Raw genomic sequence first — 25,438 nt, 5'->3', positions numbered from 1 at the left:
ACATCTCAAATATAGTTACAGTGACTTTAAAAATCGTCTTTTCAATTCATGTGATGAAAGAGCGAGCGACCAAAGGTTTAATCTTTAGGATTTTATTAAAATACCTTGTGGAATTTACCATCAGAGGTTACCATCACAAACATGATTGTTTTCTAATAAAAAAGTAAACAAAAACAAAAGTAAAGCTTAAGAGCCTAGTTACAGGATTTTTTTTGTCATTTTTTAAAACTTTTTTTTTGCAGTCTGGTGATGGAGGGGGGGGGAAATCAATTCACAACAAAAAGGTAAGAGAAAGGAATAAAAAGTTCACATGTTGTAAAAATACATTTCCCAACTTCAACGTTACACGCAGTTCTATTAAAACATTCATTCTTGTGTTGTTAGGTGTCAGTGCGACAAATACGCAAAAAAAAGGAGCAGAAGAGAGAGAGAGAGAGAGAGAGATAGTAAGGAAAGCATCACAGAGAAAGACACTCACTGTTAAAAGATGAACTGTGTAAGAGAGCTCTGGAGATCTACACCGTGATTTTCTTTCGGATGGAGGAAAAGTGTGTGTAGCTGGCGGCTGAAGGATATGTTGTGTATCTGAACCCTGAGAGAGAAACTGACTGCTCCATATCAGTCCATATCTGTCCTCTTCAGCTTCCCTTCATGGACTACCACATGGGCAGCTTCTGAAAGGGTCTTTCATAGTGCCCGAGCATTTCACACCTCAAAGTGAAAGCCATGTGTGTTCTGCGGAAATAAGCATCAGAGCAACATACGGCTAAAGAAAACAGCTTCCTCTCTCTTACATGCGTGTTTGCCGGGGGAAAGAACGAGAATCACCAAGCCTACGACATTAAGGCAGCGAGGAGACCACGGGACGCCGAGGGTGAAAAATGGAACGAGACTCATCTTGAAATGTTTCAATACAACATGTCGAACACTGAATGACACAAACTAGATCAAAAAGGGTCTCATTTCTTGGTTGTAACACATAGTGCACTTCTCATATCAAAGCTTGATGACGGCAAAGAAACACCACGATAATGCTAGAAGAAATTCAAAAATGCTGTAGTACAGGGACCTTTTTACAGAGCAGCTATAAAGTGTTACGAATAAAGGGCATCACTGCAGTCTAGGAAAAGCTGCACGTCACTCAAAACTCGACGTCAAAGTGTGGCCGATGGAAAAAGCGAGGGGGGCGGGGCCTGAAAACATGCATTAATCCATCAGAACTAACGATTGAGGGCGATGACCTTATGGGAACATATACGACAACTATCTAGAACGGGCCGTTCGTACACAGCAATGAATCCCCATTCACACTCATTTACAAACAGCTTCAGACCCCCTTTTGTTTCATTTATTAGCATACATCTTGTCCGAGACATGAAACTGTGCTCCTTTATACAGAAAAATACAAAAATCACAGATCGAGAACTATCTAGAGCTAAAGCCTGAGATTCAAACTACATCTAACGAACCAATATAGACATCCTATGCATGGAGAAAAAGAAACAAAGCTTTATTTTAACATCTGTGAATGAAAAACTGATGTTCTGGATAAGCAGTCACACACTTTCGCATACATGCAGACGCATACACACCCTCTCATGAGCTAAAAACAACAAAAAAAGAAGCTGTACAAAGCGAGAAAGATTTGAGCTTACATTCAATATCTGTTACTGAGGTACTAGAAAGGCCTTTCTCTTCAGACAGAACGCTAATCGAGACACTCTCCTACCTTCTTTGGAAAGCAACCAGCGTTTCAATGACCTAGCTTTTACATTCTTTCCACCTTATCTTCTGTGCTCTAAATGGTGTATACGTGGAGAGGGCTGATATTATCGATGCCCATGCAAATGTCAAGCTCTAAGTATGAGCAGCTTTTAATTCGGTGTGGCCCATCCTGAGTTTTCTGGAAGTGTGAGACAGACAATGAGCGATGGATGGAAGGGCCCACGACAGGTCTGCTAAACTTTTACTGTGCAAGCATCAGCTGAGCGAGGATGAATTATCTGTGAACCTGAGGGGGGGAAAGCAAGTCATCGCCACCTGCTGGTCATCAACAGTACTACAACCTCCATAAACCTCCCAGAGAAGGTGGATGAAAAGGTATATATCAGGTTTGTACGAAAATGTGTTTGTGAGTTTAAGAAATCGTGTTAAGAGTTTAAGTGCCTTGTTGGAAGTAGGAAGGGCCGGGCGGATGGGCTACACAGTGATTTCATGAGAGCTGAAGACACGAGCGGAGATATGAAGGGTGGACATGCCTCGCTACGTCACAAAGAGAAGGCCTAATCGGAAAAAGGAGGCACAAGGAGGAAGTACAGCAAGATATAATCCAGGACAAAGAGAAGATATGGAAAACAAGGCAAATATTCTTCAAATGGCTAAGAATAAAAAAAAAAAGGTGCCAATATTTTCAGCTTAGCTATGGTGGATCTCAGTACGAGTCAAGCGGAGGTCAATGTTGTAATAAGACCATCTCCTGTTTTGTTTCGTTTGTAGGGAGTTGTCTCAAATCTTGCAGATATATCTTATGCTATACACTTTGTCAAACGAATATGGCTTTATTTGAAACTGTATGAAGTTGACTCCCAGCGTTATCAAGCTGTTCACAAAGAGGGACAATGGGATTTCAATGACACGGTTATGCAGACGCTGTAAACCCTAAAGTGGAGCACACGATGAAATCCCCAACAGCTCTGGAGGTGAAGCTCAATCTCTTGTTTTCTGCGAAGAGACAAAAGGATGGGCATTTCTAAAAGATGCCTTCCACATGAAGAGAGAGTGAGAGGAACGCAAAACATCTGAGCTCTTCCCGTGGGCCGAGTTACTCTCAGCCACAGGCCATCACCATTAGCCTTGATCTCCGTTATTGAACACCAGCTGGGAAACAAACACTGATGGCTGTTGAATTTAACGGTGTGAGCCAGCTGTTACTCTGTTTTGACGATCAAACGTTTGCTGAGATGGGACGAGTTAAGAAGGTTTACAAATGTATGCTAAGTGGAGGATGGGCAGGGGATGAAGGAAAGAAAACAAGGTCCATGCGTTTATTTCCACGCTGTTAAAACAGATAAGAATAGAACAGAAATGTAAGAAACACTACTCGGAAAACAAACTCCTACTAGTCCAGAGTAGATACAAAGCAAAGGAACTGGGATTTCGAAGCTTAGAAATAGTGTGTATCAACCCAATTATTGAATCCTTGAGAGAAGTTATTGCTTTCTGCCAAAGTGAACAACAGAGAATACAGCGAGTGGAAATGAGGGTATGTTTGGGGTAGAGGGTTTCACTCCTGGGTTGTACACGTGTTCTGTTGGACTGGGGTGACCCAAGGTCACATCAAAAGCAGGGGTGTAAGTCCCACTGAAAGGGCACCGATCAGGGCGAAGATGGAATGTGCTGGGATGCTATTGGTCGGAAGGGATGTCTCTGTCTGCCTCGGCCTTGGAGGGTTGCCCGGGGGAAGGGGTATGAGGTGGGTGCGAGACCGGGGCGATGGCGTGGGCCAGGGGTAGAGATCCAGCCACAATGCCCTCCACTCCTGCCCCGGCTCCGGGCAGCCCACCCGCTGCTACGCCAATCAGCCCTGCAGGAAACCTACGACAAAGAAGGGAGTCTTGTTTACAAATACACAGCCAAACTATAGACACACTAAAGGCAGTCATGTCTAGGTATAGTCACCTATAGGCTGCAGCTCCATTGAGTTCAGAGTGCACAGTGGTGGCCTCCATAGACGGCCACTGAGAGGCTGCCATCAAATACTCCTTATTCACACAGTTCTTCAGACTGTCTGGGATACGACCTGCACAGGAGAGCATGGGGTCAAGGATGAAGACCTCCAATCAGAAATCAATTACTTGTACATCAACCAAAGAAAGGGTCAGGGAATTGTGGGCTATTTATGCTGTTGATGAATTACAGTGGAAGAATTTTAATTTCTGCAAATTTCAGAGCTTATAGATTTCAGAAAATGACTTTCATCAAGGCGGTCACACCAAAAACATGGGTATATTAAAAAAAAAATTTCAGCAAAAACAACTATTAAAATATTAGAGCAAATGGAAACAATATACCATGGTATTACGCCAAATGTTTCTTTATTATGGAAAAAAACAACTACTTTCTATATGAAACAGGATGACTCTGTGTGGAGTTTGCATGTTCTCTCTGTCACCTTACTCTGGGTATTCCAGTTTCCTCCAACAGCTTAAAGATATGTAGGCTATGTGAATTAAAGATCCTAAATAGTCCCTTTTCTAACATTTATACAAAAAACACTTGAGAGTATATTATCAAAATTAATATATAGCCATGGATGCTGAAATGGTATTTAGAAAATAACTGACAGATTCTCGCCAATTTTTTAATATAAGCTCTTTAACAAATTATTTAAGAAAAGTATTTTGATAAGCTGGTGTTTATTTTGTGACCACCTGTTACAATATCACATACATTAGGTATCTTCAGGAATCAGTAAGCTCTGACAATGGGCTATGGACAAAAAAATTATTCAGACGATGCAACACTGAGAACTTTGGCATTTTAACCATGTATTTGTATGAATTTCACATTAAGAGTGTGCAGCAAGATTTTAATACAACTCAACATTAAAAGTCACGTAAAATATATGATCAAACTGCCAAAACAAGAGTAGCTGCGACCATATTCAGATTATTTTTAATGGTTGCCTTTTTGCTTTTAATCATGCAGTTTGAATGCTCCATAACAGCTGGACTACAAAAATATTCCTACAAATAAAAAGCTAAAACTCGTAAGCCTGCCTACAGGTCTTAGGGTACATTTACTTTACACAATTACAGACAAAACAAATTATAAATTAATTTTATATAAATATATATAAAAAAATTAGATAAAAATATAAATATAATAAATAAATATTAATATTATTAATATATATTTTATTAATTAATAAATTTCTTTTTTGCACAAAAAGGCAATGAACGAAACATAAACCAATGCCCTTTATTAACACATTAGCAGTAATTGGTGATGTTACTTTGGCAAAGACACATTAAGTGCATGCGCACATATAATCCTGTAGTCCATCATTGTTCTTTTGCATGTCAACTACTCAGTCATGTCTAGTCTCAAATTTACACAATAGTAGTGAATATCCCCTTTTCAAAGTTTTTTGGACTTTTGCCCAAGTCATTTAACTCACTCGAAGCCTGCTGTCATGTACTGGCAGATAATGATTATTTAAATATTATAGATTTCTGTGAAAAATGAACAGTGAATAAGTAAATAAGTGTGTATTCCTACTGTGCAGACCCTGGGAACAGGCAGAAGCAGATAGTGAACACCTGGGGATGTCTGACCTGTGATGGCTCTGCGCACCTCCCGCGCTGCCTCCTCTCGGGCCTCAATGGAGGCCTGTTCACTGTACCAGGATGTGTGTGGGGTACAGATAAGATTAGGGGCATCCTTCAGTGGGCCCTGAGAGAAACTGTTGAAGGAGGAAAATTTGGATTGTCACAACAGAAAAAAATAACCTCAAATATGGGGCCCTGTCAGAGACCCGCTGTTCAATATAAATTTTGCAGTACATTCCTAAAATGACTTTCACTGCTTGTTCAACATACTTACTTAAAATGAGTTAAATTAACTTAATCATTTTATGTTCAATCCACTTAAATTTTTAAAAGCAATTCAGTTACCTTAATCGATTTGTATGTGGACAACATGAAGGAATTGTGTGGAACCAAACATTTTTTATAGTGTAGCAAGAAGTCTTGAGACCAATACTGTGTCAATAGCCGCTTTTCCACTATCGTGCTGAATCGTTCTTTAAACAGAACTGTTCCATTCCGTGCCAAACCGGGCCAGACAGCACGGATACGGTTTCATTTTCCACTGTCGTGCTGCGACAAAGCTCTTTAAAACATTACACAAACCGCATCAGTAGTTGCCTTGGTAACGCAATGTAAACGGCTCCCTTTGTTCAATTAAAGTTAAATAAGAGCCGAAACTATTTTTTCTTTTTCATAAAAGCGAAAGCAACCATGTGACTAAACACTGTTATACTGCTCTATCAAATAGGTGCTAAATATAGGTACATGTGCACCCTTATTTATTTATATGTTGCGCAGCTCTGGCTAAATTTTATTTGGAGGGAAAATTACCAAAATGTAACGTGATGATTGAAAATAATTGGAGGGGAAATAAATAGTATTTAAAATCTCTGAACATAACAGAAAAATAAACAATGATAAGACAACAATAATAGTGCATTTGCATTAAAGTGGCAGAAATATAATTTTGGACAGGCCTTGTCAAAGGTGAGCGGGCACTTTCACTAATAAAAACACAGCACATAAATTATTACATTTTTAACAATTAATTAAATTACACTGCGTTTTTATATCAAAATTTGATAATGATATAAAATATACTACATTTTGATGGTAAAATTAAACCAATTAAGCGATGTCTGTTATTTGTTTTACTAATCAAACATTAAATAACGAATGCAGCAAGTGAAATAAAAAACGAATATGAAACAATATATAGCAGGATTTAAAGCATATAAAGCACCATTATATTTAGCAAAATGCTGCTCTATTATCTTTTTATTTTGATCATTTTATTTTTATTATTATAATTATTTTTTGTGGTCATAATTAACTAACAAGCTGTAGGCGAATTATTGCTAGACGTTTTAGAAAATATTTGCGTAGCTATATTAAAGATCACCAAGAACAAAAAAACAAAAACACAGAAACATGTTACATGCCTCATAAATGTCATATAACTTATGTATAACTGAACCATTTAATTGCCAATAGCTGAAATGATGAAAATTGCTCATTTTATTTTTATAAAACATTTGTCAAAACGTAGCTATTGATATTTTTTGAGTAAAAGCAATACTGACATTTAAGAATCCATATTTATTTAATTCATTCATTCTTTTGACTTGTTTATAAGTGCATATGCTATAATATAAATCATACAACAGTACCTTGGACAGTTACAGTGCCGCTCCGTAAAGCTTTCAAGCAAAGTCTTTTGGACGGCCGACATTACAACACGCCGTCTCTCAGGTGGTCTTGCCGGTATTAACAAGCTGTCCTGGCTTTGAATTAAAAAGTGCAATTATTTCCTCGTTGTTAAAAGAGTCTGCAAGTTCGTGTTCCATGGATATATATATCGTGATGTTTTTGTGGAATTTGGACATCGACGATGCTAAGCATGACTTTATTCGCTTTATTCGATGCGCAGCAGGAAAAAAAAGTCAGCAGCGCAAGTCGCTGACATGTCTCTCCCGGATCAGAGCGAGTTTTGTGCTGTGAAATACAGCGCTGCATGCAATAAACTCACATTCAGGCAGGCGAAGTATGTCTGTATTCAAGTCAATAAAATAATAACTTTAATGAACAAAATATCTTCGTAAGAATGTGATGAGTTATTCACTTCTTTGCCAGAGACTGCTCTATGGATCATTATTTTATATTGAATGTACTGTAGTTTATTGAGGATGTCTGATGACTAGCGCACTTCTGCTGAGCCAGCTGTGGTAGCTTAGCAACCGAGTCGCGACGTCAACACACAGAATCTGTCAGCACAGTTCAGCACGGTTGTCTAACAGTGCCGAGAATTCCGGGCCGAGAACGGTTTGTAATCCTGCCGCGCCGTTCCAGGCTCAGTGGAGAAACAACCGTAACCGTACCGAAGTGTTCTTAGAACGGTTTGGCACGATAGTGGAAAAGCAGCTAATATAAAACATGATAGACATATGAAAAAAATAAGACTATGTGCTTCCCCTCACCTGAAGGGCTCTGTCTCGTGGACGTCCAGTGCTGCTCCTCGTATTCTGCCCTCTTTCAGAGCCTGAGCCAGAGCTTTCTCATCCACAAGGCCACCACGCGCAGTGTTCACAAGGAAGGCGCCTTGACGCATCTATATGAAAAGCATTGATTTATATTTTAATTAAGACAAGTTCTCTATTCAGATGTGCACAAAAATGCAGTATTGTTTGTTACTTCCAATTTAAAAAAAACAAGGCAACAGAAGCTTTATTTTTTTCTAAACATAACCTGCTCCATAGCATCTTCTATTGCAGAAAACATGAGGTATAACAGGCACATGCTGTTATAAATGAAAAGTTCACATCACAGTAATGCTTAATGTTGTTTATTTTTTATTTAGATTATACATCATTTTCTTATCTTGCACACAGTTCTACATCCAAAGTATTTATATAAAATGTGTTCAGAAGGTGACGATTTGCACTCATTAAATAATTACTATGTAAAGCTTTATTTTACATTCTTAGGGGATACAAAACACAGACAATTGGGCACAATGCATTTCTTAGTGCTTGATGCACTGTACTGAAACATCTGTGTTTTGTATGCCCAAAGAATGTAAAATAAAGCTATAAAAAGTAACTAATGAGTGCAAATCATGACCTTCTGAATAATATTAACTAGATTAACACACCTAAAAAAAATGTACAAACAATGAGCGCGCAGTGCAAACTTTATTACTAAATGTGATTCTATAAATTTATGCAATAATAAAAATAAGTAACACAAAGATGCGCATCACATGTGGGGAAAAAAAACTAAAAAATCATGTACAGCCATATTTAACAAAAACTGTTTTGCTCAATCGATCTACTTAGCATCACTACTCATTTAGAGTAATGAAAAGCTGATTAAACAAATTGCAAAACTGCCCAGTAGGTGGCGCAATGCACTTATAATGCAAATCACTAATTTACCAAAAAAAAAAAAAAAAAGACAAGCTCCTTATTGTCCATTCAATCCACTGTGAATTAGTAACTAAAATCCAAGAACAAGTGCTTTAAACAAGGAAGATTGAGGCAGGTTATACTCATAACAACTAAAATTCATACTGGAATCAACTCAAATGTCTTCATTCTTACCTGTTTGATGGTGAAGTCATTGATGAGGTGGTGGTTGTGTTCATTTAGGCTGCAGTGTAGCGAGACACAGTCCGAGTGCATAAGCAGGTCCTGTAGTGTCGCCATGCGCTGGAGCCCTAGTGATCGCTCCACTCCATCAGGCAGGTACGGGTCGTAGAAAATCACTCCAAATCCAAAGGCTTTCGCCCTTAGAGCCACTGCCTGCCCCACACGTCCTGAAAATAAGCAATTAGAAAAAAAATATTTTTGAATCACATTACTACTCACAAAATCCCTGAATTTTCTATGAAAAAAAAAATGACTCTCTAATAGAGGGAAGACTGCATTACGTTTTTAATATACTTCATTGAAAAAAATTGGGTGTGTATGTTGCCTCTTCATGTGAAATCACTTAATACCCACTCATTTGTAAGTTGCTTTAGGTATGAGCATCTGGTAAACATCTACATGTAGTCGATGAATAAAAAAAAAAAAATTTAATTCAAAAATAAAATCACAGAACAGCTTATACATTAAGAGGTCTCAATTTGTCAATCTAATATGCATAAGCGGTTCGTGATTTTCCAAACACGTCTATTTTATTTTATAGTATGTGCTAATCAGCTGCTTTTATTTGGATTAAAAATAAACATGTAAATATTCCAGTGAAATTGTTTGGCAAATCACAATGACCAGTTTTTCTTTTACTTACATTTTTACTGGCTATCACCAGCAGAGTTTTAAAATTTATTTGCCATGTTTTTAAAATCACATGGGTTTGATCAATAAATAAACAAACCCTTTGTAAAAACTCCAGAAATGTAAAAAAGAATAAAACTAACATTTTGGTGTCTTGGAAGTGGTGAAACAGATTTCTGGCTCAGTATGAAATAAAACTAGAAAAACTGGCCTTTTAAATGGATTAAGCTCAATTAATTAAAATTAACCTGAAGGCATAAACAGATGTCAACAATTCAGTGTTAAAACTAAAAACAAGATTAAAATCTTAATCAGGATAGAAAGAATAGTTATGCGTCTTAAATCTCTTTATATAGTGAAATATTTAGGTAATACTATCATGACAATATCATACCAAGTTAAAACTTGTACTCTAGTAATTCTACATATGCAGTGTAAATGTGCTGTCAGCTGTCTGCTTAACTGATCTAATTCTCCTTCCAGCACAGATTCATGGTGCCCTCTGATTAAATCACATCAGGACTCACCCAGCCCAATGATGCCCAGCGTTTCTCCTCGAATACGTGCTGCGCCTCCGGCTACTTCCCGGATCTGCTCCACGCTGGAGGCTCGGGTGCCTTCACGCAGTGCCTGATGCATCCAAGTGACGCGGCGGTACAGATTCAGAATTAGACACATGGCAGTGTCTGCCGTCTCCTCCACAGATGCAGCTGGCACATTACACACTGCAATACCTGTTGAAGACACAGATCCAGTTTGACTAAAACTCATTCAATCCAACAAGATTCTTTCACAACGCAAGAACAAAACTTACCAAGCTCTGCTGCTGCTTTAATATCAACGTTGTCGAACCCACTACCGATCCTCACAATGACCCTGAGGCCTTTGAATTTGTCCAGGTCATCTCGTGACAGTGTAATGGTGTGGTAGAGCAGAGCAGCAACAGCCTCATTTAAGACCTACAGCACGAAAGCCTCATGAAACTCACTGTATTAAAGCTGACTGTAATGAACATGGAAAAATCCCTATGACGATACCTTCTCATGGATCTCCTGGGTGGACTGGGCATCGCAGAAAGCCACAGTGGCCACGTCCTTCAGGATGGGCATCTCCACTGTACAGTCCCGTCCATCCAGCAGCGCCACCAGAGGACGAGGGTGCATTGGGCCATTGAGGATGGGTGGTCGAATGCCTGCAGGACACCAAAAATTCTTTAATTTACAGAAAACTCAAACAGCTTTCAATTAAGTACAGTTCTGGTGACATCAGAAAACACAAATGAATCCTTTGCATACACCTACAAGCAAACATTTTAAAAATCACAGTAGTAAACCAGGAGTTTTGTAAACTAGCAATGGAGACAGTTAACTCCAAAATTGTGTTTGCTCATCCTCAATTGGTTATAAACCGAGTTTCTTTCTACTTTTGAGCGCAGAACCAGATATTTTGAAGCAAGCTGGAAGCTATTGTTTTTCCTACTATGGCAGTCAATGGTTACAAGTTTCCAGCTTTCTACAAAATATCCTGTTTTGCAATCAACAAAATAAAAACTTTGGAAAAAGTGAATGAAGAGAAAATGACAAATTACCTTTTCAAGGGTGAACTGTCCCTTTAAACAACCTTAGCTTCTCCAACCAAGATGACATTTACCACAAGCATCATTAAATCAGATGATGTATATACATATGATTGGTTCACGGAGTCTAAACGCCTCCTAATTCTCTTCATTAGCACTTACCCAATCGTTAAGCGGCATTAAATAACACATTTCTGTAAAAACCTCAAGCATAATAAGACACAAAGCTAAATATTACCCAGTATTTCAAGACTATCGATTTCGTTTTACAAAACAGATGCTATCAATGACTTGCATCAACAAACATCTATATTAAATGAGACAGAACTATTACACCCCCCCTCCCCCCTTCCTCCTCCTCCAAGAAAATCTCTTATATTTTCAATGTTAACGGCCTGACAAATTCCTGGAATGCATTTTATGATTGTTGCCATTATGAGGCAAGACAACAGCCCCTAACAACCTCAGGGTCCACCCCCACCCCCCGAACCTGACAAACGAAAGTGTGAGCAAGGGGATGGAGGGATTGAGGGAGGGAAAAAGATGAGGAAAGGGGGCAGGGAGTCTTCACATGACTCATAATGACCTACATTCAGCAGACTGGAAGCTACATTATCTTTGTCTACATCCTTCAAAAGTACCTACTTCTGGTCTAATACTGCAAATATGGACTTATTAGGGGAGTAAAACATGCCATTTCATTTAGCAGTTGCATAGTAAAGCCTGCAACGAGCCATACACGTTTATCGACATCTGAAATTCCACATTTATTCACTCTCAAGTAATTCCTGAGCTTCTTTTATGATCATAAATAATAATAATAATAATAATACTATGCAATATGACAATATATATTGTATGGTCAAAATTAAAAGTCTCCAGTATTTGTGGCATCACAAAATACATTGTTTACAGAAATATTTTATGAATTTATACAAATACAATATAGCACGTCATTAAAGGGATGTAAACAAAAATATGAATAACAACACTGTGAGAGTTTAAAGTAAAAGCCAACCTTGAAATCAAATGTTTATATTCTGCAATTTATTAAGCAATATTTCTTTCTTTTTGTTGATTACATTTGTACTATATAATGATTTATTTTATATATTTCTACATTAATCAAACATTTGCCTGTAACTAAAAATAAAGAGAAATATAATCACATATGAGTAAATCTGAGTAATGTGGTCAAAATATTTTTATATTATCATCTATTAATTTATCGAATCTATATAAAAATGGTAGTAAGGCTGCATAATATATCGCTTGAGCATCAATAATATCGTAATGTGTGCATCCACAATAGTCACATCACAGGACATGCAATGTTGAGTTAGGATTATGGATGACCAGAAACCACAGGCCAAACACAAAATTTGTGGAGACACTGCAGAATTAGGGTTAATCATCTGCATGCGTTTTTAGGGCCTGGAACTGTGTGAGCACTTAAACCCCTTCTAAAGAAGTTTATAAAAAAATTTTAAAAAAATAATCAAATTAATTTTATTAAATTATTCATATGGTGAAGATTATTATTTTTCATTTAATTATTCAATTTCTGTTCCATACTGTTGCTCTCTCCAGAAAGCACGGTTTATTTCACTTTAATATTTGCTCAATTGTGTTTAGAACTGTACTTTACATATATAACTTTACATATATAATAAATTACATAAAAATATATTTATATTTCACTCCCCTACAAATCTTTTATACCTAGTTATAAATTGTTTTAACTGTTATACCTCATCTTGAATGGAGCTATTGAAGTAATTTGGTGAAATTATATTGCTATTATTTTTATATATATATATATATATATATATATATATATATATATATATATATATATATATATACACACACACACATTTAATATAATACTTCCAAAGCATGGCCAAATCCACCAAATACATTTTTCTAAACTTATTTGTAAAACTACATTTATTAAACTTAAGTTTCACAAAGCAATAAAAAAAATATATATATATACTGGTTTGAATAAACATGGTGAAAGTCACTTTCATCATTTTCAATTTCATGCCCCTTTTAAAGTAGTATTCCAAATGTAAAATATCAGCATTTGGAGTTCTGCATTATTCTGTTGCATAATATTCCATTACCTTGTACAAGTTTGTTTGGCACAGCCTTATTTAGAGATCCAGGATATTCAGAATAACATGCATGTGCCTTTACCTTTAAAAAACCTGTTTAATAAGGTGTCAAGATATCCATTTTTAGTACATATAGAGTAGAACAAGCCTGGAAAAAGCCTGGCACAAATGACTATTTCTAATATATATATATATATATATATATATATATATATATATATATATATATATATATATATATATATATATATATATATATATATATATATATATATATATATATATATATATATATATATATATATGTGTGTGTGTGTGTGTGTGTAAAAATTCCTTCACGCAGACCCAAAACAAATAAAGTTGACGTAATTGTTTTTACAAATTATAGTGGATTTGACATAACAATTAAGCTGTCTTTAAAAAAAAAACTCACTATTTTTTTTAGATTATTTGAGTGTAGTCTTAAAAGCTTTTTAATAAGTATTAAACCTGCTAAAAATGCCAAATTGACCACATAAGGCACATGACAGAGACAATCATGTCTTTTCACAACGCATTTTAGAAATTATGAATGCTGACTGTATGAAAGGAAGTGTCTCACAGTCACAATTGACTGAGGAAAAAAAAAAGCTGTGATGGTATTTTTATTCATAGCTGCACATTTTTTCAAATCAGTGGGTTAAAAAGATGACATATCTGACAATAAGGAACGTCTGCCAGTTACAGCTGTACACATAATAAGTACATAAAGGACATTCCATTAAAAAAGCAAAAAAAAAAAAAACGAAACCAGCTTGGGACGGACTTCCGAAATGTACAACACAACAAGACTCCTGGGATGAAAGGCATGAGGATGCAAGACAAGAATGTAATTGATCTGCATCAGACTCCCATCATGCATCAGGACTTCCCATGATCAATAACCCTTACATATCCAAAATACCTAAAAGTAAATCACGACCACCAAATCTGTTCATTTAAGTAGAACTAAAAGATACTTCTCAAGAGATTCAAAGCACAACCAGAAGTATCAGATAGCAGTGTGATTTTTTGCTTGCCATGTAATGATCTCATTATCACACTTGTCTAAGAATAGCATTGAAAAATGTGCAGAACTGTTCATCTAAGACCAGACAAAAGCCTAAAACTGATTACCAAATATACATGGGACAATAACGTTTTAAGGTTTACTGCAGTTTGAAAAAGGTTTTAAAACTGCCAAAATGTTCTACTATACCATTCCTACAGAATATGTACATTTTTTTACGTTTTGTTAGTAAGACAGTATCTCCAGCAGAAAAGAGACCCAAGATGCCGTTTTGTACTGAAATCAGTGTTCTTGAAACTAATGAAGACAGCAAAAGTCAATGCTTGATTTGAATTATTTAGCCTGACATGTTTACCGCTCCAAAATATCTTATGTTTCTCAAAATAAGATGTTTTGTGTTCAAAGGGGTAAAAAAGGTTCTAGTTTTTTATCCTGACATTTAAAAAGAATATATTTTAGAGTAGTAATCCCACTATCGAAAACCCAAAATCAGAGGTTATTATACCATCAGAATCGCATACCAGCGCATGCTTATTACCAAATAATGATACTTGTGTAAAGCACATCTGATGGCCATCTGAACAGCCATGTTACATTCAACGATTTTATAACCCAACACCCCCTCTGCAGCACAGACAGGTGTTGATGCACTAGCAGCTGAAATGCAAGGAAGCAAAATGATCTGATCTCAGCAACAACAACAAAAAAAAGCTAAACCTATGTGACAGATTGAAATGCATGATACCAAATGTGTCTCTCCAAATGCTACATATTTATCGTCACATAAGGCACTTATTTTAAATTTCATATCAAAATTAATAATGAAAACATTACATGACATTATAATTCAATAAGACAATAAGTCTTTCTAAATAAATGTTTCAATATACACACAAAGGGTGATTCAGACATCAGTGACATGAAGTGAAATTAGATAAACGTGTACATATCAAACATTCAAATGTGCAGAGCTGATTTGCCAGTCTACGTTCTGAGCACTTGTAAGGCTCATGCATGTGAATCTGGCAATGCATGTGTGGATTACATCTTTTGCATGAATTATAATTGAGACCAATTTGCTGCCATATTAATGGGGGTGGGGAAAGCCGCCTCCGAGATGCCTGCTAACATTTACACTCAAGCTACTACACTCCTGTGCACAGCTAATGATTAAGGAGCTTGCAATAACGAGGCTTTCGAAGACAAATATTTGCTCTTTCCCTCCAAAAAAAAAAAGGAGAGAGAAAAAAAAAAAATCAATGCTATGTGGAAACGCATACTGCGGCACAAAGCATTCTGGGGGCAGAATAAACATGATATATAAAACAGGCACAGCGGTGAAGCGGTAAAATGGCCAAGCAGTGCACCAGTGTTCTAGCAAGGAACAATGCAAATACTTCTTGCTGTAGGGTCACGGTGAGAACGCTGCTGAGAGCACAGATGCCGTGCGTTGAGCCTGCGCCAGACTGCATGAGAAAGAGAGAGGGCCGCAACACAAGCATGGCCATGCAAACAATGCCATTCATTCAGCGCTCATTTCTCCTCCACTTCACCCCCCTCCCAAACCTTCTCTCGCTCTCCCTCCCTCGCCATTACACCCCCCACATGGTCCTTCCACGCACACACGGTCTCAAGGAGAGGGGGGGAAGGGTGGGTGGATGATAATACAGCTGCACCACACCCTGCCTCCTGCTTGGCCAACACACACACTCTTGCTCAAGCTGCAAGGACACGCACTAAACGCGGCAAAAAGGAAAATTACGCCTACTTCAGCCACCACACCCATTGTGAATTACTTGCATTTCATCTTCCAGCCGACACACACACACACACACTCACGCGGATATATAAATATAACATCAAAACACAGGTACATGTAAGACCAAACCTTGCATCATGAAATCCACACGCCTGTCTTCTCTCCCCTCCTCTCCTTCTATCGCTCTCTCTCCACCCTTTACAATCAGTGTCAGGCTGTTTTTGCCTGGCAGACACCCATCTCCCATGTCATCCACACTGGCCCCGTCCACCACAGCCGCGGTCCAATCAGACGCCTGGGCTCTGAGTGCCGGCCAACCAGCACAAGCCTCCATGCCATTGACAAGCAGCACTAGAGGCAGTTAGGCAGTTGTTGTTTTTTAAAGAGACAGAGTCTTGTTCTGCTCGCATCTACATGACCCCCGCTCTTCCAAAGAAACGCCTCCGTTATCCTCTCCACCCGCCCCCACGCTCTCTTTTTCCCTGTCACTTGGATAAATATCACTGCCATCTGCAGCTGTAGCAGTATACTGGGTTTAAATATCAGGAAAATGATCTGCGTTTTTTTTTTTTTTTTTATTATTCCTTTTTATGTCTACCGTTTTTGCAAATCAAAATTGCTCTGCCAAAACAGATGGCTTTCAAAATTATATATTAGTATTTTGTCTGCGGGGGAAAATGACTCGCTTTGCTTAAATAGAAAGGTTTGACCGGAGGCAACTGCTGATGAGATTCACAGCACAGGCTCAAGCTGCCACTTACAATCACTATGTAAATTGCATAAAGGCGTAAGACACTCTCCCTATCTGAATTAGCATTTAAAATGCCACAATTAAGCAGTAAAACACAAGAGGTGGCAATGTATATTTAATACTGTCAAGCAAAGGGCACAACATGAGCGGAGGTTATAAATTGAGACCCATTACAGCAAAGCATTTCATATTTTGTTCTGGAATGACAAAATAAAACAACTCAGGAAACTAGTAACAGTAAATGATTAACGATTATGGTCTATTATCATCTTTAAATAAACCACCATCTCTATGGCAATATGACAATAAAAGAGTTTTAAACAAAGACAAATTTAAACTCACACTATAATGCAAATAGAAGCCGAATGTTTTCTTGTGCATTAACACCACAAAATGCAGTACTGGCAAAGTGATTCAAAATTAGGATTTCTTTAATATTCCTTGTAATAAATGCATAAATAAATCATACGGCCCAGATTATCATGTTTAAATTTTCTATTTGACAAGTAACCTTCATGAAATCACTATAAACAGCAATTGTGCAATGAGAAACAGACCAAAGCTTGAAAATGACCACATGCAGTGTATGAAGAGGGTTCTTAATTTGTCTGGTAACTAAATCGTAAATTTATGCCCATATGAATTTGTATACTCTTTTCATTTCTTAGAAATGTATATAGTGATTTAATGCCAAATAGATATTGCACAGAGAGCTTCAATTTGATTCTGGCCTATAACAACTATGAAAAATAAACAGTAAGATAAAATTGCATCATATCATGCCCCTTTACAGAAGTCTGGATTTGTTCCTCCACAAAGCCGAATTATACATGCAAATCAGTAAATCCTGTAATGTAACTTTTGCAGCATGGGAAGCTTGAGTTATGTATTCATTTTTTTCATGATGCAAAAAAAGAACTGTTATGTGCACATGCTCAGTCTCAGAGTCATCTTCAGGATTTCTACAGGTTTAATCAAGTCAAATTTAAGACTTAATTTAAGACTTTAATTTAAGACAATTTTAAGACCAATTTTAAATTTCAGACTTGCACAAGGCTAAACACTAAAGATTGCAAGTTAAAACCTTAAAAGAAAGAAATTATTATAAGGAAGATGATTAAACTACATAAATAAGAGTCAATAAATAAATGTTTTTTTTTTAATTATTGAAATGTATTGTTTGTGATTTGATGGGCATTGGCCCAATCTGGTCTAGCTTTACATGAACAGGAAAATTAGGACCTGTTTAAAATGATTTAAGACCTACAACAATATTTCAGTGGATTTAAGACTTTATAGTCTAAATTATTTTTTGATATTTAAGACTTCAAGACCCTCCAGATACCCTGTCTTTTGTTCAAGATGTGTGCCTAATAGAGCTGCACAATTAATCGAAAAAAAAAGATCGCGATCTCGATTCGACCCCCTTGACGATCTTAATCCAGCATTTCTACGATACTGCCAATCATATTTTCAAGTTCAGGAGAGAAGAAAAGGCGGCTTCATGTGTCATTTCATTGTTTCACACACGTTGTTCAGTGACATGGAAACCTTCAAATCAAGTTAAAAGAGTCACATACTGTATTTGTAAGGTATAATTCACCCCAAAAAATTTCATTTTTGTCTTCATATAATGATTTATTCGCGGCCGGGAAATCACACGTGACATGAGCTGCTGACTGTGTGCAGGCGCGCGCCTTACTTAATGATAGACGCGCACGCGTCTACTTTAGTGAACAGAACCCGCATATGCTGAACTCACGAGTAACAGGTGATAAACTTGTAAATAATATTCAGTCTGTGGCACAAAGTGATTGTTTAAGAGTAGCACGCAAAGTATGAACAGCACTTAGCCATGAAAATGAAACCAAAAACCTGCACATATTTAAAATCATATTGCATTTTAAAGTTATGATTGCGAAGTTTTTTTCTTTCACAGCGAACACAAAGTTGTGTATAAAAATACATTTTTACAGTGTCAGTATAACTACTCTAGCCTATATAATGTTAATTTTACCATTGAATTAAATGGTCTAATAATGTTCTCAATGACAGATTGCAAGCATAGGCCTATATCTCAAACATAATTAAACATCAGAATTATTATAAGTAGAATATAATTATTTATAGAAACCCGTAGACCTACGCATAATATTAATATTGTTGTTTTTTCATATGTTTGAAAAAACACAATAATCTCATATTAAGCTTTATTTTACATCTACAGAATCATGATGTTTATTTTAAAGTAAAAAAAAAAAAAAAAAATGTGATTCTCATTTTAGCCAGAATCGTGCAGCTCTAGTGCCTAAATGATCAAACATGCAAAAATGAGTCAAAATGTGACGCTTGGTGATTATTCAAAAACTCATGTGTTATGTAATCAATGAAAACAAAGTGTTGAGATTGAAAATGCATGTGTAACAGTAAATCAGATCTTAAAGTTGCTATATACCTACTGCCGACCTAGCTCATTACCAACCAAATAACAAGACAAAATCACTCACCTGATCTTGACTAAAGGACATTTGTAGCTTCATAACTGTAATAACTGAGGACTTTCTATATACTGTTATTTACCAATCCTGCTGTTTTATAACAACAAAAACGAATATCTGTGATTGCAACCTTATTGAATATACGTTACATACAACTCATATTGACCATAACCCTTTAAAATAATTGTCATTACAATATAGAGCAAAATAATCATGATTATGATTTCTCACAAACAAGCAGGCCTAACTGCACATTTCAAAACGCCAATCACAGAACTGCTTCACAACACAGTGACCATAAATTGGTATCCATTATAATTTGACTTGGCATATTTAAAAATCAATAACATCTACATGACCTCTTTGATGCGGAGCCAAAAACATAAAAGGGGGCTACAATATACAGCATGCTGATTCATTAACATACAGTCTGCTCCCTTTAATGTGATTATTACACTCCTCTAAAAGAGCAGATGAGAGAATATTCTGTAAATCTAATGAGAACAAGCTTTGCCTTGATTTCATTAAGTTGGACAAGAGTTAGGTTCATTCAGCAGCAACGATCCATACAATAATGCAAAAATAGGCACCGGCTTTAGTGTAAGCAATTTCCCTGCACTGAGGGGAAAATAACATGACAACAGAGCTCAAACTTCACTACCTGCGTCAACAACAAGAATCATTCAATTAACAGCCAAACAGTCCATCTATCAGCCAGTCAATTCAAACCCTTCAGCCCTTTAAAGCAGGATGGATTCTGACAGTTTATATGAGCGGTTCATAAAGGTGAAAAACTTAATGTAAAAGATTCTGTTTTATCAGTATAGTTGCGATGAGACTTTTTATGATTTAAAGTTCTTATTTCTACCTTTACAGTCAACGTCAATAGGTCTAAAACTGTCATAATTGTAAATTAAATCATTCTGTAATTCCTCAAATCTGGAACCCTTAGTGCAATAAAAAATAGGAGGTGGAACTGGAGATAGAATCATCAGAGGACAGATAAAAATAGTTATACAATTTATAGTACACAGATTACATTGGTATAAGGTGAAACTAGCCAAATTTAACCAGATGTAGAGCCCAATTGTGACCGATGTAATATTGAGCCAGCCACACTCTCATACGTTCTGGCTTTGTTCAAAATTAAAGAATTTCTGGAAGCTAATTTTTAAAATTTTCTCTGACGCATTAAATACCTAAATAGAACCTGAAGCCATAATTTCAATATTTGGTATTGCGCCACAGTCCTTATGTTTCAATAAAAGATAATACAATATACTTTAAGAGGTTGTACTGATGTGTTTTTTCTAGCTAGGCAACATGTTTAAAACCACATAAAGAAGATGGACACTTCAGTTATTTTAGAAGAGTAAAACCTTTCCTTGACATTTTTTATTATTTTCTCTTTCCCTTTTCTTTTATATAAAAAGAGTAAAATAAATATGTTTTACTTAATATTATTATTTATAATAATTTTATATTGTACCGCATGTTTCATTTCTAACATGTTCAATAAAAAAACACTTGAGGAAAAAAAAATTTAATCAAATACAAATCTCTCTAATTACAATAACAAATCCAAGACTGACAGTTCAACTAAAAACAAAATGCTTCAGGCCTTTGCATCTGATTAATGTGTACAAATCACCACTTTAAGTGAAACTTAAGTAAACATGGGTCCATTTAGACTACTTGATCAAACAGTGAATGATTCAGTGGTGCACAACGTACCAATGGCAAAGTCTTTTATCACAATTAAATAATTAATAATCTATTAATTAACCAGCAGTTGCCGGGTTTGCTGATCCAATTAATTGCAGATAAAATAAAGGATCAAATAATTTCTTTGCTTGAAATATCAAATATGGCCATACAGCACATGCAAATTTCATTTCATTCTGGCAATAATGCCCCATTTACAATACAATACCATATTGTATTGTTGTATACCACAATATAATATACCACAAATAACATTTATGTTTACACCTAGTGTTTTAAACACTTCCAACCACCTTTCCTTTTCTTCAATGGAGGGTCTACAGACAGGTGTACTAAGATCTTTCAATTAAACTTTTGACTTTTGAAAGAAAAACTGTGAATTTATACAGAATGCTTTTGGGAGTGTCGCAACTAAAAACTAAATATATGAAATAAAAAATATATATTTTTAACTTAATTTTTACAATGCAAATCTAATTAAATCCACTTATTTGGCAAACAAAGCAAGTCTCAAATATCTAGTAAAAGACTTTAGAAACTGTATTGTAAATCAAATATATGAACATTTTCAGATTTGTTAATAATATTAATCAAACTCATTTAAAATAACAGAATAAATATAAATTTACACACTAACACAAGTAAATAAATATACTTAAATAATGGGCTAAAAACCTGTGTAAATCTGCAAATTTCTGCATGTGCAGATTCCATGTGGGCCTAGTAAAGACATATGTTTTTGACATGCTTGTATAGCCTCAACTGCACACACATTGTGTATGTGTTATAATCAGGGGTCTCACTTAGAAATGTGATGTACAAAACAGGGCGAGAAATTTGTGTGCCACTTTCCACACAAAAGTTGTGATCAAAAAAGAGCAAGCCTGACAGGAGAATGAACAGTAAACTATAAGTAAATAATTAACGAGTAAATATATTTAACATATCACATTAAATCATGTGAGCAATAATCATTAATACATCGATGGATTTGTTCTTCAGTGTTTGGACTTTCAGCAGTGAAAATTAAACTTCATTGAACTGAACTAAACTGAACTGAACTTCAACTCTAAAGACTGACAGTTTCAGTTTACTAGAACTTGTATGTTAAGCTACTTTGACACTCTACATTGTAAAAGCGCTATACAAATAAACATGAATTGAACATTTTTTTCTACTATTGAACTACATTCAATTTAAATGCCAAATTTCATGTATGCTTTTTTTTATTGACATGTCAGAAACCAAGGCTATTTTTCATAGCAAGAACATTTCAATAAAAAAATATCCAACTAAAAATCAACAAACAAATGAATACATCAATTAAATAAGATTTTTAACGCTAATACATAATAAAAATTTTAAAGAATTGTCACTTTGCTAAGAAAGTCCTTAAGAGAGTTCATTTCGTTTAAAAAAAAACCAGAACTGTTAACATGATGCTTTTCTGCTTTCAAAATAAGCTTTCAATTTCTGACAATAAGTTTAAAAACCTGCTTGAACACCAGATTCAGAAATAAATATGTAGTTAGAGAGAAGGTGGTTTTTAGAGACTACTTGAACACATTCACTGTGGTCAAAAGAGGACAAGCTAAAAATATTTCACACACCATTCGAGCCTATATTCATGAGCACTTGCGATCAATAAAAATACATCTTAACACCATGCACAAACAAGACCAAGGAGATGTGTGCAGGTAAAAGTCTACCATATTATCCGTTTAATAAGGTTGCATCTTACCTTCACAGATGCGGTCCAATCTCTGCCGCTTCACTTTGTGTTTGTCCATCAGAGCCATCGACTGGCAGTTCTTTGATAAGACCAGCTACGTCCACAACGCGACAAGACTGTTCAGTCAAGAAACCACCAAAATCCTTAAAATATCTGTAAAGATTAAATTCACATGTTAAGAATAGGAAAAGGCATTGGATAACCATTTTCAAGATATACAACAGTTTGAAAAAGTCAAGATTTTTTAAATAACAAAATGTTCTGCTATATTGTATAAATACTTTGTTTTTTTTTACGCTTTGTTTTAAGTTTTTTAGGAAGACAGTGTCTCCAGCAGAAATCAGATCCAAGATGCCGTTTTAAATTCAGGGTTCATACAACTAAAATTTCATGACTTTTCCACGATTTTCTCAAGACTTTAAAGTAAATTTTCATGACCTAAGGTTTCATGCAATGTATCATATGTGTGGTAAAAGAAAAACAATGCATGTTTAAATTTATTACACAACATCGTAAAACATGCAGCAATCTATTTAGTTTGAATTTACATTTATGAACATGTAAAATTGATTTAGATAATGCTTACACCGCACTAATAATGTGAGTATGTGATTGGCCAAGGACAGAATAGAAGTCAAGACAAATAACCTATATTCAAGATTACAGATATTTGTTTTCCATGACTTTTTCAAAACTTTGTGGGTTTTTCTGTTTTTCCAAAACTTCTCCAGGCCTGGAAAATGCCATGTCAAAATTCCATGACTTCTCCAGGTTTTTCAAAGATCGAATAAACCCTGTGAATTGTATTGGAATCTGTGTTCTGGAAACTAATGAAGACAGCAGAAGTCAATGATTCATTTGATTTAGCCCGACATGTTTACTGCTCCAAAATATTATAAATGTTTTCTCATATAAAATATTTTATGTTCAAAGTGGAAAAAGTAGTTTTTTACCCAGACATTTAAAAAGAATATATTTTATAGCAGTAATCACAATACCGTCAAACTTATCATACCGTCAGAATCTTATATCAGCCCATGCCTACTCTGATCTAATAATCATGTAAAAATAACATGCACATTTTCATCTGGTGTAACACACAACTACCTGTTTGTGAAGTTACACTGTGAGGCTCGTTCACCCACATATATGACAGATTTGTAAAAATAGAGATGACTGAAAATAATAATAATAATAATAATAATAATAATAATAATGCAACCACCTACTTGATGATGTCAAAGCAAATCAACCACTCTGCTGACGTCACAGTCTTTACAATGGCAGCTGAAGGGGGAAATTAAACATTTATGAAAGAGAACAGACCATGAAGATGGAATTAAGTCAAAATCATAAGAATGCACAGACATTTAATTACTTTTTCATAATACACGAAATTGTAAGTCTCGTGTGCTCGCAATAGAAATAACGCCCATTTCACATGCATTGATGTTGTAGCGCCTCAAACACTCCAAACGACCGTTTAAAACAAGTTTTTAAAACCACTCCAGTTACATTTTGCACCATTGGATATCCAAATAAAACGATCAGAGGAGGCAGATAAACGTGTTTAATAAACAGTACTGTTTAGTAGGTACGTTTTGATGGCTTATTTGAAGTATGAGACAAGTAAAGAATCACAAAGTTAAAACTTCTTCATCTATTTTCTTTCTAAACATCACTGTGGTTGTGTTGTGTAGTCCAGCGCAGGAAAACTAAGTTAAATTAAGTGAAATATTGATGAATCCTGCGAGGATATTGCTATCGCCGCGTCTCTCCGCCGGGAATGATCGCGGGACCGCTGGACTCCGCGCGCGGACACTCGGCGAGCGCCAGATCAACGGTTGCGGACTCAAATACTCACGTTAATCACCACAAAACTGCATTTTCGGTCAATTAAAACGGAAGCGTCCTAGTTTTGTCGCGTCGCCCGCTCGCTGCAAGTTATTCAGTTAGCCTTGCGCTAGCTAATTAGCAGATGCAGCAAGACACAATGCAACTGACTACACAATTAACCCCAAAACAAGTGGACAAAACAGTTCACGGAAGTCTTATGAACTTATTTTTGTTTTAAAGTGGGAATTATAACTATATTCGTCGTTAGCATCGTTGCTCTACTTGCTGTAAAATACGCACTGAGAAAGGCGCTTTGACTGTGGTTGCTAACTGAGCTACCAAACATTAAACACACTCACACATACACATAGTATGAGAGGTACACAGTAATAATAACACATAGCAGTCTCTTAGCGCACACAATCGAGACTCCGATGTGAGTAATGTGTCAAATATGACCCAGAAACGGAGTAACGCGCCCCACTCACCCGACAAAAAGGCGTCTCTGGAGGTTGATGTGCGGGTCAGTGTGGTCACGGTAGGTGAATCAACTCTTCTCCGCTATCACTCGCCATGAAATCTGCACAGAAAAGGAAGTCGAGGCCGCACAGACAACGTGCTGTGAAAGAGCGAATATTCAGAGTGCAAACATGAGCTCCGCGCGGACGAGCGCCTCCCGCAGGCCGCTCTGCGGTACCTCAAGCGGGAAATTGAGACTGAGCTCGCTCGGTTTAAATTCAACATACATCCGATTAATTTGGATGTACTTGACAAACACAGCGAACAGATGAGTAAGATGTGTCGCAC

General features: G+C 36.2%; 1 protein-coding gene across 4 annotated transcripts; it reads right to left on the bottom strand.

Moving 5' to 3' along the window:
- Window positions 1–76: 76 nt before the first annotated feature.
- On the bottom strand, window positions 77–25,233 carry ctbp1l (C-terminal binding protein 1-like). Of its 4 annotated transcripts, none has more exons than XM_087280789.1 (11): window positions 24,660–25,215; window positions 24,025–24,208; window positions 22,805–22,948; window positions 10,624–10,778; window positions 10,401–10,545; window positions 10,114–10,320; window positions 8,909–9,123; window positions 7,787–7,917; window positions 5,337–5,464; window positions 3,679–3,799; window positions 77–3,594 (listed from the first exon to the last, which is right to left on the bottom strand). In XM_087280789.1, the coding sequence occupies exons 3-11, from the start codon at window positions 22,860–22,862 to the stop codon at window positions 3,405–3,407; spliced, it is 1,350 nt and encodes a 449-aa protein (XP_087136915.1). In that variant the 5' UTR covers window positions 22,863–22,948; window positions 24,025–24,208; window positions 24,660–25,215; the 3' UTR covers window positions 77–3,404. The 4 variants fall into 4 exon arrangements, with proteins under 4 accessions (XP_087136915.1, XP_087136914.1, XP_087136913.1 ...); XM_087280788.1 differs by having other exon boundaries at window positions 3,679–3,833; window positions 5,281–5,464; window positions 24,025–24,082; window positions 25,120–25,215; NM_131714.4 differs by having other exon boundaries at window positions 1,486–3,594; window positions 24,025–24,082; window positions 25,120–25,233.
- Window positions 25,234–25,438: the final 205 nt, after the last annotated feature.

This window comes from Danio rerio, chromosome 14 (assembly GCF_052040795.2).
Source record: "Danio rerio strain M-AB ecotype USA chromosome 14, GRCz13ab, whole genome shotgun sequence".
Lineage (NCBI taxonomy): Eukaryota > Metazoa > Chordata > Actinopteri > Cypriniformes > Danionidae > Danio > Danio rerio.
Note: the sequence above shows the minus strand (reverse complement) of the source record. Positions and strands in the feature narration are given on the sequence as shown.

What these genes read in the sequence shown, in the direction of transcription:
- ctbp1l (XM_087280787.1), bottom strand. Translation starts at nt 16,423, where the DNA reads ATGGAGGCTTGTGCTGGTTGGCCGGCACTCAGAGCCCAGGCGTCTGAT. An exon ending in CCCAGGAGATCCATGAGAAG is followed by an intron (nt 10,546 to 10,623) that starts GTATCGTCATAG and finishes TTCGTGCTGTAG; the next exon opens with GTCTTAAATGAGGCTGTTGC. An exon ending in CACGAGACAGAGCCCTTCAG is followed by an intron (nt 5,465 to 7,786) that starts GTGAGGGGAAGC and finishes CTCCTTCAACAG; the next exon opens with TTTCTCTCAGGGCCCACTGA.